Genomic DNA, 17513 nt, shown 5'->3' with positions numbered 1-17513 from the left:
AAGGTGACTAATCTACTGATGAAGAGAATTCAGTTGTATATTTTAGATTTCTTTATTGATATATATTACTTTTTATTACATTACATTGTACACTTTTTTAATAAATGCATAAATAGATTGTAAAAATAGATGAAAAATGATGTGCTCCCTTGTCGAATTGAGAATAAACATTTAAAACAATTCTAGTAAAACATTTTTGTTAACATAATTTATAAAATGTTCTTTCTTTATATTGACCCATATATTTCTAAAATAGATTGTATGCTGTAGATTTTTTATTTTCCTTTAATTATTTAGACATATAATCTGTTTTGTTCCCTCATTTGTATTAAATTTTGTTGGTAAAAATAACAGGTATCCTAAAAATAAGAAAATAAAAACAGTATTAAAATTATTAAAATTTTGTTTATAAATAAATTTGGATTAATTAATTTCAAAACTGTGATCTTTACGCAAGCCTATCAAGCGAAAAACTTTCAAATTTAAAAAATATAAATTTGGTTTATAGCTTACTTTTTACTTTTGTTTATTTTCTCTTAAATTAAGATTTATTTTCATTTTTCAGTTTTATGGTTTTTGTTTTCATTTTTATTTCGTTTACTTTCGCTTTTATAAGCATCATATTTAAAATAGGCGAAAAATAATCACGCTATTTTAAAGGCCGAGGACATCAGCAAAATGATAGTATTACATACGTGGTCATATAAAAACGTGCGATCACATGTCTTTCTGTGAAAAACAGTATACCTAAAACTTAAAAACTTTTCTTTTTTGGGGAAAAAAAATATTATAGGGTACACGGAGGAAAACAAATTAGTTAATAAAATATGGTGCAAGGTTTGCGCAAGGAATAAATAGCTCTTTTTAAGGGAACACATAGTTACCAACAATAGATTCTTTAAAAGCATTTACAAAGAGAATTAGTGTGGTAACAAATCATCAGGTAAAAATAAAATTATTTGCTTTTTTTGAACTTGTTAAATCAGGAAATACTTAAAATTAAATTTTCACTTATAGTGCTTTATCAAATGTTAACTTAATAGCTTCACTTGTGCAATTCTTTTTAAACTCTAACAGATTCATTTATCAACTTTTCATTAATCAACTTTTAAATTATAATCTTAACTTACCAAATTTTAATAAAGGTTAACCGTCATCTTAAAGGACGCATTATTAAATTAGCGGTATTAATCAATAATGTGAATCCTACAGAAGAAACTGAAAAGGGATGTCTCGTCATTCCCGATATACAAAACTCTGTAACTACAACACAAAACACCAGCGCATCGCTGGTGTTTTGTGTTGTATATTCAAAGATGATTAGAAGAGCCTATGAAATGGCCCTGAAACCAAACGTACCCCATAGCAGTTTTGAGACCCTTATAAAATGCCAAAGACTTAATGGTGTATGTCTTGTAGGAAAAAAAAAGCAACAATAAAGCAGTTTATTTATTTTCGGGGATCAATTAATAGAATTGAAAAAAATTTAATTAAATTTTCACTTTTAACATTTTTTTTTAATTATTTTATTTTTTATTTATTTTCAGCACATGAATTTATCTCATGCATAGCCGATGCATTTAAAAATAAAATTGCTAAAATCGTCAAGGAGAAAAAATTTTTTCAAAAAAAATCTAATCCAGAGTTGAAGAGATCGAGCTTGACATATGGCTAACATTAATTTTGAAAATATAAATTCTGCAATACAAGTAAAAAAATTTGTAATCAACTCCATTTTGTCATTGATAATTTGTTGGCCTTCCATTGATTTAGAGCTGATGATAGAATTAAAACAAAAAATAGTAGCAACAAAAGCAGCAGCAAGGACGGCTTTACTTCAACTTAGGAATCTGACTACTAAACATTTTATACTTATGTTTCTTGTTACTTACATTCTTGCATCAAATTTTTTTATTACTTGTTTGAGAATATTAACTTTAATTATTCTAATAAAAAATTCATTAAAGAGACATTTATTTAAAGTAGTTAAATTATTTTTTTTTTTAAGATAAAAAATTAATTTTCATCAATTAATTTTTTTATCTTTTTAAGTGTATTAACTTTAATGATTCTTATATAAAGTTCATTGAAAAGACTATTGTCTAAAAAAGTCATTGTTTACAAAATCAAAATAAATTTAATTGAAAAAAAATATTCTTTATTATAAAAAAATGCTTATTTATATAATTCATATTATATGTATATTCATAGCAACAACTTTTATTGATACTTGAAGTCATTATCAGTAATTTGTTACTTTATATAAAAGTGTTTCCCTTACATAAAAACTTTAGTAAAGATAAAAGTTTTAATGTTTTTTTTTTAATAATGCATAACTAAATATCTTATTTATTCAGCGTGTTTTTGATATGTAAAAAGCTATGGTCAAAACAAAGTATTGTTTGCGTGGTCATATATAGACATGTGATTGAACCCCTTATTGACTAAAACTGTATATATATATATATATATATATATATATATATATATATATATATATATATATATATATATATATAGTTGAAAAATTTTAAATTTCAAATTCTAACCTGCAGTTTCTTGTTCTTTTATTTGTGACCTTGATACTGATGGAATACCTAATACAATTAAAAGCTTTTTTAAAAAAGTACAAAATATATTTATTAAATCGCTACTTAAATAACTCCTATGTGTTAGACACAAAATAATCGGTATCAAGTCTGTTTATTATCTGGTATTGGTGCGATATCTTACAGTATCAATATCAAGATCATGTGATAGTTGTATTGAAAGTATTGGTTATGTTAATATTGTTTGGTATCAGTGCAATACCTTACAATATCGATATTGAGGTCACGCAATACTGGTATTGAAAGTATCTGTAATGTTAGTATCATTTACCAGTACCAATAGGATAGTATCATTTGGTATCATTTTGCTCATAGAATCACAAGAATTATTTTTTTTAAATACAATACAAAATCTAGCTTCACTATTTGTATTTTATTTTTATAAACAATTAGCAATATATAATAGTAAATTTATATAATAACTGAGATGTATATTAGGGTGAAGTGATTTTCATAGCAAAATAAAAAATTCAATTCAAAAATAAATATTTCTGAGGAGTGAACCAATCTGTATTAGTTATAACAGGAAATTAAATCAAAAAAAAAAAAGAAACCTGAAGAACTCATTTAAATCAAAAAAATTATTTTTTGATTTAAATGAGTTCTTCAGGTTTCCTCTAAGAATTTTAAAAACTCACTAGGTCCTAATATTAGTGACATTTTTTACCATCTGAGCTATGCCAACCTGGGATTCAAAAGAAGCAGAATAAATAACATGCTGATCTTGAAAATAATATTGATTTCTTTCAAAAACTAAAGTCTTCAAAATAAAGTAAAAGATATATTTAGTTTTTTTTGCTGAAAACTGGGAGTTTTTTAGAAAAAAAAAAAAAAAAAAAAAACTTTAACATAATTTGCATTAAAGCAACTCTTTTTAGATAAATTTTTGTTTTTTATTTTAATTTTTTTTAATTTTTATTTAAAAAAATTATAATTTTGAAAAACTGCATTTTATTCCGCTCCTTTCAAGTCCCAGGTTGACATGATTTAGGAAAAAAAATTTCAATAATGTTAGGACCCGGTGAGATTTTAAAATTTGTTGAGAAACTTAAAAAAAAAAAAAACTCAGAAAAAAAAAGTTCTTTTTTTTTATTCTTCTTAAGACTATGCAACCATTCTATATAGTAAGTGACTTGGGCCCCAGTCCTGGCTAAAAATGAGATTTTTTTCAAACACGGCCCCGACAAATTTATAAGATTTACCAGGGGTTGATAGCTAGGGCTAGAAAAAATTTTATAATACTTTATATATTATAATATTATGCTTACATTTACTAGTTATTAAATACTGGCATATATTTGTATATTTTCAAACTCTAATTTACTTCCAACAAGATTGCTAGCTACGACTATTAAGTTATGAGTTACTTTAAAATAGAGAATAAATAAAAATACAAGGAAATGGTTAACTGAACACTTAAAAAGTTGTAGGTTTATATAAAAGAAAAACATGAAGATGGCTAAGAGTTATAAGGTATTTTTGATGTGCAAGGAAAAAAACTGTATCAAAAGTTTTTATAGCACGAACGGACAGATAAAATAAAAGGATGCAACTTGTTGAATAAGTAGCCAAGCAAGAATGAGTTTTGGTTTATCGTAATAGAGATGATAGCTCGTTTGAGCATTGACCATGATTGTATTTGTAGAAAAAAAGAAAGAAATGCAACCTTACAACAACGGGAGAGTGGTTCAAGCTTGGCAGATAAAACAGGTCTAATTACATTTACAATGTGCTTTTAAACTTTGTCTGAGAGTAAGCGGGTTGTTAATCATCAATATAAGAATGCCAACATTATTGCAATATTTTTTTGCAGAAAATAAATGAGTTTTATTGTCTAACAAAAATTTTAAGTCCAGTATATAAAGCCATAAGCCACTGCAAGCCTTAGACTGTTACAGAAGAGAGATCAGATTAAAAACAATCAAAAAGTGAAGATTTTTTTTCAAGACAAGACTATAAAATTGAGTCATCAGCAAATAGTCACATTAGATGTAAAATTTTCATGAAGATTGATATTGTAGATAAGAAACAATACAGGAACAAAGATAGAACCTTGTGGTACCTTTAAAGTTACACGAACTAAATAGAGTGCAGGCCTTCAAGAATAACTTTAATACTGCAGTTAGAAAAAAATAATTTAATTATCTCAAAACCTTTACATAAAGAAACTAATAACAGAGTGAAGAATAATAATAGTATAGTTGGAGATGTCAAAGTGTTTTCTAGAGTTTTAAAAAATTGAAACCACTTATTTAGCACTTTTTTAAGACTATAATGGTAATCTTGTCTGAAGTACAAACTGTAGAAGTGTTTAATTGAGAAATAACTATAGCATTGGAAGCCAGAGCGATTTGGATGTTTAACAATCGGTTAATCTGTTTAACTGGCAAGAAGAATATGGGAATTAGATTCAAAATTCAAATTAGAGTAAGATTTCTTTGCAAATAACTTTGCTTTATTCTGGAGAGAAGTAAAAAGATCAGACCCATGAATTAGAGATTAAATGTTAGACTTATTTTAGTTAATGATACTGTTAAAGACTAACCAAAAGTCTCTAGAACCTAGCAACTGATATAAGATAAAAGATTTAGTAAACTGAGAATAACAGAGCATAACATCAGACAGGATCTTTTTACATTGGCTTCTTGAAATAATAAAAGGACATTTGTTCTTAAAAGAGATGATCTTGTAAAAAAGATGAAAAAATGATTAATATTTAATAAAGCAACTGCTCAAGATGGTGACAAATGTGAAGTAGAATGAGGCTTGACTTAAAATAGAAGAATAGGAATAAAAGCTTCTAAATTTTTAGCCCAGAAGTAATGAAAGCTTCCGAGATTGCGCTATATGCATACATATTTTGATATAAACATATGTTTGTTATTTATTTAGATGCTGGCATACAATATCCTTTCATATTTATATAAACTTTAGTATTTATATGGTGTAGTATTTGCTGAATAAGAAGATGATTAGAAGATGATGATTGTATTAATCATTATGATGTTTATGTATGCATATATATACAAAATATAACATGAATTTTGAATTTAAAAAATATACTTTAGGATGTATAAATGTTTATGCAGCCCTGGTTACCATACATCTTTTTTGGCTAACTAGAATCTTTAGTCAGAATTTTGACTTTTCTATTAATTAGCTGGTTAATTTTGATAAATTAGAAAATCAAAGTATGTACTTTTAAATTGAACCCTCCCACCCCCCACCCCCATATGCTTTTGTACGCTTTTTGAAAACCTCCCCCCTATGAGGGTACATATTTTATGGAAAAAATTATAAGATTTAGCAGGGGTTGATAGCTGGGGCTAAAAAAAAATTTATAATAATAACTTAATATATTATAATATAATATAATACATAATGCGGTAGTGGTGTAGCTCTCGCTTCATAAGCGAGAGGTTCCGAGTTTGATCCCCACCTCCCACGTCCCTGGTAGTACCGCGCTCAACTTGTTTCTCCGCGCAGCGGCCTTGTTAGTCAAGGTTTGTGTTTCGGAGTTGTAGAGTTGAGAGAGGGTTATAACCAATATTAAGTAGCCTCTTCATCTGTAGTGGCCTTCTCAGCCTTGAGGAGGTGAATAACAAAAAAACAAAAAAACAAAAAAAATTAAAATTTTATGCTTACATTTACTATTTATTAAATACTGGCATTTTACTTCCAACAAGATTGCTAGCAACCACTATAAAGTTATGAGTTACTTTAAAATAGAAAACAAGTTAAAATCTAGGAAATGTATAAGTGAAGACTTAAAAAGTTGCAAGTTGTATAAAAAAGGAAAAAATGAAGATTTGTAAGAAAAAACTGAATAAATAAAAGTTTTTATGAAAAGGGATAGATACAGTAAAAGAATGCAACTTGTTGAATAGAAAGATATTTAGTTTTTCCGTTGTCCAATTAAATTGCTTTTTGCAAACAATTTTTATTCAATTAAATTGCAATTGCAATCAACTAGATCATATAAAACTTAATGGAAGCCAAGCCAACTTGTAGAAAGCCTTTCTACAAGTTAGCTCAGCCTTTTGATGGCTAAAAATTTGTTTACAGGGCTCGAATTAACGCAAAAAAAAATCTAATCGCAAAAAAGAAAACTACCCCTCCCCCTCTCATTCTTGGCGACGCTTTGCAGTAGGAGGGGGAAGGTCGCGTTAGTAAAAAATTTTTTTTCTACATTAGTTTGTAATTGTTATTTTTTTAACATAATATCTCTCATACTTAAATATTATCTTTTAATTTTCTTGCTTGGCAGAATATAAAATAGTATAGTTTACTGATATAATTTACAGCTTAAGTTATAGTTTAAAGTTTAAGCTGCAGTTATTGTGTAATGAGCAAGTTATGATGTAATGAGCAAGTAATACTATTACAATATTACTTTTAGTTATTGTTTTTACCTAACATGATACTTAAAAAAGTAAAAGTAAAAATGAAAATACAGGCGTTCGCATAAGTGGCATGCGGTCGCACGCCTTATATAACCACGCATAAATACTTTCTTTTGACAACTCGGCCACGACTCTTTGCAAGTTTTGACAAGAAAGTGCTTTTAAAAAATGCGCTAAAAAAAACAAAGCAAATGTAAATGTGATTTTTAATTGAATTGATTCTATAATTACAATTAAACTGCTACAAAATTTCCTGAGTACTTTATTGCAACGTAATAAAAGGCGATCGTTGAAAAAAATATTCAGATTAGAGTTTAGGGCAAAATGAGTACAGAAGCTATCAAAAAATAATTACACTGTTTTATCATGGAAATATAATTTCTAATATAAAATTATTTAATAAAAAAAAGCATTACCATAATCTTGAAACAATCGCATCTGCCAACTATTTTTTAACAATCCCAGGGCGCAACATATCATTTTGTTTTTTTTAATGAACGTTGATTTGCGTATCTTTATTTATTGATGAATGTCAATAAATAAATTTATGAGATTTATGTCAAATAAGGGAGTTTTATTTTCAAATAATTTTTATTCTATTTAATAAGTTATTAAATACATCAAAGATGCTTGGTAAATCTATTCAATTTTTTTTTTTTTTTTACACATTTGCAAATTTATTGATAAATGCACAATAAAAAAAACTTTTTAAAGTGTTTTCAATATGCAAACAAACTACTTCACTTTAAAGAAAATAAGAAAATTAAAAAAAAAAGGCATGCAAGACTTTATTTATAATGAATTCATTTACTTTAAACTTTTAATGTAATTACTTATTACATAAAAGAAACCGTGCTTAAACATTACAATCGCTTTCTTTAATAATAGAAAGCAATTGAAATGTTTAAGCACGGTTTCTTTTGAAATTTTTGCAAAAGCATTCATTTTAAGTTAAATTTTGGATGCTTTTGTGAGCAAATGCAAAAATCATGCTACTTTATTTTATAGTGTACTTAGTTATTTTACTTAAAAGTAACGCTTTTGAAAAAAAGTAATTATGTTTTGGCATTTTTTAAAAAAAGTCTCTGAAATTAATTGTTTTTTTATTTTAAAAATGTGTTTTTTATAATAAATAAAAAACTACCAATCGCAAATTATTTTGAAAAAAATTGCTGAAGTAATGCGTTTGTTTTGAATAATCTCAATCAAATGCTAATGCTTTTTAAATTTTGCATGAGCAAAATTTAAGAAGCGTGTTTTAACAAATGCATGCACGTTTGTTGATTTGTCGCACCATATATCATTTTAACTTTTTAATAAAGTTAAAAATTTGCACAAAACTTTATTAAAATTCATGGCACTTTTAAACACCCCAAGTTATTAATGTTTTAAACATCGATTTCTAAAAAAATAAATAAAAATTCCGAGTTAGGGGGGGTGGGGGGGGGGGGCAGACTCATGACCCTTTCCCTCACTTTGGATCCGCCCTTATATTAGCCAATTTATTCATGGGAGGGAATGATAAAGATTGATAGAGCTGTGATAAATTTTTTTAACTTTTGCTTACAATTAAGTTTACATTAAATAAATGTTTTAATTTTTTCTGGTTTTTCTGCTATTTATTTTGTTATTCTTTAAAAATTTTATTTTTTTAGATAATTATTGTTAATTTAGTTTAATTATTTTTTTTTTTAATTTTATTCTCTTTTAAGTTTATGGGTTATTGATTTTAATTTAAGTTTGTTTTGTTTTTTTAGCATCTTTTTTAAAAGCACTAATTGTCAAAACTTCCAAAGAGTCGTGGACAAGTTAGCAAAACAAAGTTTTATGTGTGTAGTCTTTAAAGACATGCTATCGCACGATAATTACGAGAAGGCCTGAAACTATTACAATATTTAAACCACTTTAATTAGTTGTAGAAAACTATTTAATAAGTTCATGCTGACAGTAAAACACGTGTTATTTTTAAAGAGTATTGAACTGATATTGTAAAAAGCTGTAAAACAACAATAAAACAAACTGCAAAGTTTTGACAATATAAAGAGCTTGTGTTAATATAAAACAACTTTGTGACGCTATTCATGTTGCTGTTTTATAAAGTTAAGTTTTTATAACACTATTAACATAAAACGCATTTAAAATAAAATGTATTATACAAACAGAAATGTTTAACTTAAAAAAAAATGCATGCATATCCATAGACCAAACAAGTAAGCTCAAATTGGAAAAACATTAGATACCACGTTATTTAAAATTTATTGCAATTACAATTAAAAATTTAAGTATAATAAACGTACTACTAAAAATTTTTTTAGTAGTACGTTTATTTATTATTATTTATTCACTTTGAATAAACACCATTTGAATGAAAAAAATCAAATAACTTTTTAAATGGTTTTTAAGTGAATGTTTTTATTCAATTTTTTCGTACAAATTGTTTTGTAATAAAAAGTGAGAAAAAAAATTTGGTTTGATAAACTGATTTATATTTTGTTAAGTTTAAGTATATGCTTAGATTATTTTTTTGGAAAAAAATTTCCTTGAATAGAAGTAAAATATATTTTTTTTAATTTAAATTTTTTATAATTTAATTTTTGGTTTAGCGTTTGCAATAATCAATGGTTTAATTCTTGCAATAGAACATTTTTACTTACTAAACTATTTTCAAGAAACAAAAAAATTTATGATTCAAAATGTTAACAATTTAAACAAAATTTTCTTTCTCACTTGTACTATGTTCTAAATGTGATGTTGTTACTGTAGCTAAATATATGTTTAACTCTCAGGGATGACCCTTGCTGTGCCACTGAGTAAATGAGTATTTGAGTAACTGTAAGTTACTGTAGTAACTTACAGTTGTTTTGATTTAGTTTATAAGTAAATTTACTTTGATATACTTTATCCATTCAGTAAATCAAGTAAATGTAACTTTACTGGTTACTATTAGAATTGATTTACTATTAGAAAAAAAATTTAATAAAAACGAACTTAATATATATTTTAATATACTTAAAGTAGTAAAAATTATAAATATAAAATTATTGATAAGATAATAACTTAAACTATAAATAAAGGTTAATTTGGTGCAATGTTTTTAAAAACAAAGATAAAAACCAAGCAGTTGTTAAAAAAATAGAATAAAGAAAAAATCCCTTTTAAACTTTTTGTTTTAACGACCTTTTAAAATATTATTGCTTCCATGCATAGATTTTAAAGTAATTTAAATTCAGCAAAGCTTTATGTTGAATGAAAATCTCCACAGAAAAGACCAAATGATCATGCTTCAAAAGATAAATTTAGCATGACATACTTTATAAACCCTAATTAAAAAACTTAGACAAAAACGTTATTTTTAAGAATTGCCAAAAAAATTCAAACTTAGAAAAGAATAAATGAACAACCAAAATTAAAAAAAAAAAAAAATCGCAAAAATATTTTGTCTTTTGAAAAAACTAATTGCGAAGGTGTAAAAAGCAATCATGATATGCTTAATTCGAGCCCTGGTTTAGCTAAGAGGCTTTATAATAAATATACCATAACAGGGTGTAGCCCAATGCTGCCGCGTATAATGTGGAATTCCCAATGGGCTTAAAATTCCCAAAAGTCAATGACCTTTTTTTTTTTTTTAAGAGTGATTTTTTGGGTTTTTTAGGACCTTTTTAGAAAATTCCCAACATTTTCTAGAATAACAACAATAAAAATTAACAATACGGCAAAAACGCGGTATAAAATTTATTTCTGACTAACACCCTGCATAAGTATCTAAAGCGATTTTCAATGCATTCCACTTATGATCAAGCCAACATATACCATACAATTTTCCTGGTTTAGGAACAGATTTTTCCCAAGCCTCTGGTACATGTTTCAATATATGTATTGGCAATTGTTCATAAAAACAATGTAACTTTAGTTAGAAGTTTTCACAATTTGCATTTTTTAAAATTAGCTCCAGGAAACCAGAAAAATCAGAAAATGGGATTTCTTTTTTAGCCAAACTGCATTGAAACAATGTTTTGTATTAACTTAGTCAAACAAAAGGTTAAACATTATTAATGATGAAGTGGACATTTTTTTATAAAAAAAAAAAAAGTCAAGATAATTTAAATTAAAAACATATTAATTTATTAAAATTATTATTTATTAAAAACTTATTAAATTATTAAAAACTGACTAAAGATCAAGCAAGAATCATGAAATATTCTTTCACTTTTTTATTATAAAAATCTATTTTTAAAACAGTTTCCTAATAATCATATTTTAGTCTGGTTCTTTTCTCCATTATTTCCCCTTGCAATAAAAAAAAACAAACTAAAATATGGGAACCACACGACTGCAAGTTAATACCACAATCAAATACCACACGACAACCAGTTAAAAACTGGTAAAAAACTGATAATCACACAGGCAACCAAGAAAAAATACAACAAATATACTTACACACACATCTACATAAAATATAACTTTGAAATATACATAAACATTTGACTTACTTGTTTTCCAGTTGTTACCACCAAGCTGTATCATTGGACGTCTACGACCCACATTTGGTTCTTTATTTCGCTTTCCCATATTTAAATAGTTTCTCCTTAAGTTTAGTTAGTATTTCACTAATAACATCACTGTTAACATCAGTAATAACAAATTTAAAATATTTAATAATTATCTTTATAAAAAGGACAAAATTTTTTAAATTTTTTTTTCAAAACCATTTTTAATAAAATCAATGTTTCAACTTAATTTAAGCCATCTTCAGTTGAATGATAATATTTTTAGTTCTCTTGATTGTCAAAGTGTTCTACCAAAAGTCTACTACAACAGATATCAACAAATTATAGTAATCGTTTAAAAAAAAAATCTAAAGGTTTCTGTGCAATAGTTTAGAAACAATATCATAACTTGCAACATAATTAAGATTTTGTTAAACAAGACCATAACTGATTGAAAGATTTCTAAACTTTGCAATGTTTGAAATCAGGAAAAGGTTGCATTATTAAGACATTTTTTTATATATATAAAACAAAAAACCATTAAAAATAAACCTCACACACAAAAAAAATTGATAGATAATTGATAATTAATACAACTATATATAAGTTTTATAATAAAAATGTTAATGTTCAACTAAATGTTCATTACATCAAAACAATCTATTTAGACGTCCTCAAGTCAATAAATGACTAAAATATCTGAAAGAAATTTGAAAGCATAAAATTTAAATCAAAATATCAGTTACCTACTGTTGAACATGGGAGAGAAATATATAACATGAAGAATATTATGCTACCATATGTAAATGATACAATGACTGAAAATTTGGGTCATTGTATCCTTTACATATGGTAGGATAATATTCTTCATGTTATATATTGTCACGATTAAAACATCAACTATAAAAAACTTTTTTTTATATGCTGAATCTGCTAAGATTTTTTTTATTAAAAAAACCATAACAGATTCAGCACAATATTTTGGATTATTATTCCATTGCAAGGTCCATATTTGACTCAAATTTATAGATTTTATTATTTTTAAAACAATAAAATCTATTATTTTAAAAATAATAAACATTAGCACCGATGTCTTTTGAAATATATGAATGTTTGTTTGTACGTATGCATGCATGTATGTATATATGTATGTATGTATGTCTTCATGTATGTGTCTATATATATATATATATATATATATATATATATATATATATATATATATATATATATATATATATATATATATATATATATATATATATATATGTATATATATATATATATGTATATATATATAAATGTATATATAAATATATCTAGGTATATATATATATATATATATATAAATGTGTATATAAATATATCTAGGTATATATATATATATATATATATATATATATATATATATATATATATATATATATATATATATATATATATATATATATATATATATATATATATATATATATATATATATATATATATATATATATATATATATATATATATATATATGAAATTCACTAAGACTCACAAAATGTAGTGAGCGAGAATGATTTAAAAAAACATGCTTATTCCAAGTATTTTAGACTGAACAGATAATAATCAACTATATTAGAAACAGATAGTAACTACAGGTAGTTGGCAAAAACATATTCAGATTCAAATCATAAATAGAAAATTTATTCAATAAATAAATGCATAATGGTTTTGCTTCAAACCATGTTCGGCAGATAACCCGCCACAGGTCGCTAAATTTCAATGCGTCATGTTTCTATTCTAAGTTTAGTCTATTTTTTATTTGCCACTCCGGTTCGATTTTTACCCGGTTAGCAAGTAATCCAAACTGTCAAGGCGAAGTCTAAAATGTAAAAATAGCTGATCATGCTCTAGGAGAACTTTGCCCATTTTTAGCCCTGGTCGGGAACAAAGTAATGTCTCATTCAGGCTGAGTAAGTGTTGTGTATAGTTTTAATGCCTAGTTAATATCTTTTTTCAGAACTCAGCTTAATTTTAAAGTTTAAATACTTCATGCTTATGCTAAAATAGCTTATTAATGTGATAATTTCAACATCTATTAAAAAGATTAATGCCATCAGCATACATCATCGGACAATAGTTTGCTATGTTGGAAGTTTCTCGTTCATTAAAGGTAAAACAAGCTTTGGATATTTTATGCTGGTTGAAAAAAATTCCTTGTCATACTGAACAGCTAAAAATCTGAAATAGTAGTTCTGGTTATCTCATATAAATCAAATTTAATGTTAGTTTTTACCTTTACACCTATTGTGTACATATAGCGTGTGAGTTTTGGTATATAGCGTGTGAGATTTTTTATAAGTTAGGTCTTTTTAAGCTTCATATACAACTGGCTTCTTTTTTTTTCTTTTCTTAATGATAAAAAAGAGATGTGGAAAACACATGGAAGAGATAGAATAAAAATAAAAAAAATTTTTTAAAAAATTTTATTTTCTTATTCAATAATTAGTTTTTTTTATTCCTTTTTTTATCCATTCAATTAAAAATGTTGTTATCATTCTGTAACAACTTTTTATACAATTGGAGTCAATGTTGAGATTTCTTTTAATCTACAAAGTAAATTTATTATGGTTTCTACTCAAACTCCATTCCTATATTTGACGTCGAAAATTTAATTTTTTTATTTGAAATTTGTTATTTTTACGTTTAGCACGGATCCTGTTAATGGCAACCTAGCTGACTTAAGAATGCCACTTATATAAGGTGATAGCGTACACATCACGGTATTCTGTGGTGCAAAATTTGAAATCTTTTAAGTTTGTCCGCGGAAAATAATTTAATTTTAATGTTTAAATTAAATGAAATTTCAACTTTATAGTGCGACAATAAAAACAGTTGTGGAATGAGAATCACTACATACAATTTGATAAAAAATGGTGTAAACTCTGGATAAAATTTCAGCTGGATTGGTTTACTGGTTAAGAATTTAGGGCAGTTTTAATTTATATTTTGTTAGTTTTTTGCTACTTTATACCTCAAAATATTACCGATTACTGTGATATTTGGTCGCTTTTTTCAAAATATTGGTTGCATGAGTGTTCTCATGTAACCAATATTTTGAAAATAAATATGGATTTAAACTAATTTGGCTTGCGATATGAAAGTTGAAAATGTAATTTGAGGTCATCAAACTCATTTGTATCCAATTAATCAGAGATCGAAATTAAAAATCGAGTTCAAACTTGAATCTAAAATTTGACAAAACTTGAAATCGAATTTGATTTCGAATTCCAAAATTAGTCGAATTTTTTTGAGTCAAATTCAAAATTCGTTAACAACTAACGGCAGAAGTTATTGTTTTCTTTTTTAAAAAAAATAGATAAATTTTTTTTTTGCCTGTAAACTAATGTCTTGTTCATTTGGAAAATAAGTTTGTGTTCACAATGCATTTGGTGAAGTAAGACGAGCTTGTCTAATATATATTTTTCTGAAGATATCTTAATTATCAAATAAAGTTAGTCAATTTTTTTAAATTAATAATCCTCCGATTTAGTCGTATATTGGTAATTTTTCCTTTTATTTAAAGACGGGCAAAATATTTTTGAACCTCTCTTCTCTTTTTTTTTTTTTTTCTTTTTTTTACAGAATTTACAAAATCCCCATAAAATTCTTAACCAAAATTCCTGCCCAACAACCTTTTAATTCCTCCTCCGCATTTGAAATTGAAAAAAAAATTAAAAACTAACACACTGGTGGCTGTTGGTTAGTACGTCAAGCGAAAAGTTTAAGTTGGTTAGTACGTCAAGCGAAAAGTTTAAACCCGGACTGTTAAACGATACGAGTTCAAATCCTGCCACCGCCTACTCATCACTAGTAGTACTTCGGTACGCAAAAATGTTGGTATATAACGGACGCTACTTTGGATTAGTCTCAATGACTATTTGTGGCTGTTTCTATGCTAAACCAATAATGTCTTTAAATATAAGAAGATTGTTTAGAAAAATATTGCATAAAAAGTCAAATAAATAAATAAAAAAAAACTAAAAAAAATTAAAAAAAAAAAAAGTTGTTGACTTTTTGGTATGTCCAGTAGGGTTATGAATTTTTTTCAACCCCATGCTCCTGTACCGTAGTTTAATGAACTTTTACCTAAAAAGCACGAAATGAAGTATTATATGCATATATTTTGAAAAAAGTTCACCCCGCCATTAAAATATTGATTTTGGCACGAGGCGTATTTTAAACGTCTAAAATATGTATTAATTCGTTTTAATACGTGTTTTAAGGTGGCTACCCACTATTTAAATAAAATTTTTAAATGAACCATTTTATCCCCTATATTTAATCATTTCAATTGCATTGGAATCAAATAAGACAAAAAAATAAAAAAAAATTTATAATTTTATTATTACGTCATTAATTATGCGCATAATTAGCTCAAAAATAGCATATTTTCTAACAAGGATAACTAGTTGCAGAGTTTTCCAAATTAAATGAAACTTTTCAAAAATCTTGCATCTTATATGAACTTTTATATGATGCTGAGTCAAAAATAAAACTGATACTTTTATTTAATTCTCTGAAATTTACAATTTAGTATAAATCCCTAAAAAATGGCCCCATTGACCCAAATTTTAATTTGAATGGGACATCATGGTATATATATTTTTGATTCAGCACATTCATCTAACTATGTTTTATCTCTTTAAAAAATTTCAAACAAAAATATTGAACAAAACCAAAGATATCTTTGATAGAAGGTAGAAAATCTTTAAATGGAGAAAAAGCATTGGAAAAAAAAAAATCAAAAATAAAAAGCTACAAATTTAAATATAGTCTAATTTTAGCACTTTTGACCAATGTCATTTAGCTCGGGAATAACTTAACAGTGTAGATAAGAACTTGATTAAAGGTACAGTAAAACTATGGAGAAAAAGTGCATATTAGTTCTGGAGGAAAAAAGTTCCAACTGTCACTAAGGCGGTTGCTAAGGAACTTTTGGATGTTTACCCCTTTTTAAGGAACAAAATTAGGGCAAACTTATAAATTTTTTTTCCATTGTCATATATTTTATTGTTTATAAAGTTTAAAACTTCCAAAAAATAGAAAGAAAATTTTTTTTTTTTAAGACTTTTAATAGTGGGTAGCCACCTTAAACGTTATAAACACGTCTTGTGCTCACTAGGAATACAGTAGTACTTATTTCAATATCGATAATTTATTATCGGGGTGAACTTTTTTCAAAATATATGCAAATAATACTTCATTTCGTGCTTTTTAGGTAAAAGTTCATCAAACTACAGTACAGGAGCATGGGGTTGAAAAAAAGTCATAACCATAATGTCCAGTTTCTGTATAAAAAACAGATGAACTTTGGTTTGAAAGTAACTAAAAAGTCATTGGTTTTATTTAATTTTTGAAAAAGGTCTCCCACCATGACCCTTGATTACTCACTGGCTCTCATATATCAGTAAATTTTTTTTTTTCAAAAAGTTAGTTAGAACGCTTGCTTCAGAAGCATAAGATCTAGGTTTCAAAGCGAGCTCTGAGCATATTTTTCTCTAACAATAAGAAAGGAGGCGTGAACTTTTGAGTTAAATGCTCTTCCGCGGTGCTCTGTGATGGTCTAGCCATTAGGTCTTTTTGGGGCACCAAAAACAAAAATTGAAAAAAAAAATTATAATAAAAATGTTTAAAAAAGTGTTTATTGATCATTTATACTGATCAAGTTTTGTAAAGCATTATTGACTAAAAATCGGGGGGAAAAAAAGATTTTTTTTTGATTAATTTATTGAAAGTTTAATTTTTAATAAGATTTTTGTAACTTTTATTATACTTTTTTTTTAACTCTTTTAAAAGACATTTGTCGTGGTTATGATCAATATGCCGTCTTTTTCGGTGTAAAATATTTTGTTTTTTTAATATATAAATAGTTTTGGCTGTTATCTACATTATCTACTGTATAACAATACACCTTTTATTAGCTACCATATTTATATGGAATAAAGGGATTGAACATAAAAAAATAC

The 17513-nt window shown here is 26.0% G+C and overlaps 1 protein-coding gene across 2 annotated transcripts in view; it reads right to left on the bottom strand.

Annotated features, from left to right (window-relative positions):
- LOC100210809 (formin-binding protein 4) overlaps window positions 1-11673 on the bottom strand; it is a 33889-nt gene extending 22216 nt beyond the window's left edge. The window contains exons 1-2 of one of the 2 annotated variants that reach the window (XM_065791494.1): window positions 11503-11673; window positions 2550-2597 (exon numbers count right to left, since the gene is read on the bottom strand). In XM_065791494.1, coding sequence (XP_065647566.1) covers window positions 2550-2597; window positions 11503-11581 — 127 coding nt within the window. In that variant the 5' untranslated portion in view covers window positions 11582-11673. The remainder of the gene's footprint in view (window positions 1-2549; window positions 2598-11502) is intronic. The other variant, XM_065791495.1, reaches the window with a different exon arrangement.
- Window positions 11674-17513: the final 5840 nt, after the last annotated feature.

This window comes from Hydra vulgaris, chromosome 02 (assembly GCF_038396675.1).
Source record: "Hydra vulgaris chromosome 02, alternate assembly HydraT2T_AEP".
NCBI lineage: Eukaryota > Metazoa > Cnidaria > Hydrozoa > Anthoathecata > Hydridae > Hydra > Hydra vulgaris.
This window is presented reverse-complemented; position numbering and strand designations above follow the sequence as displayed.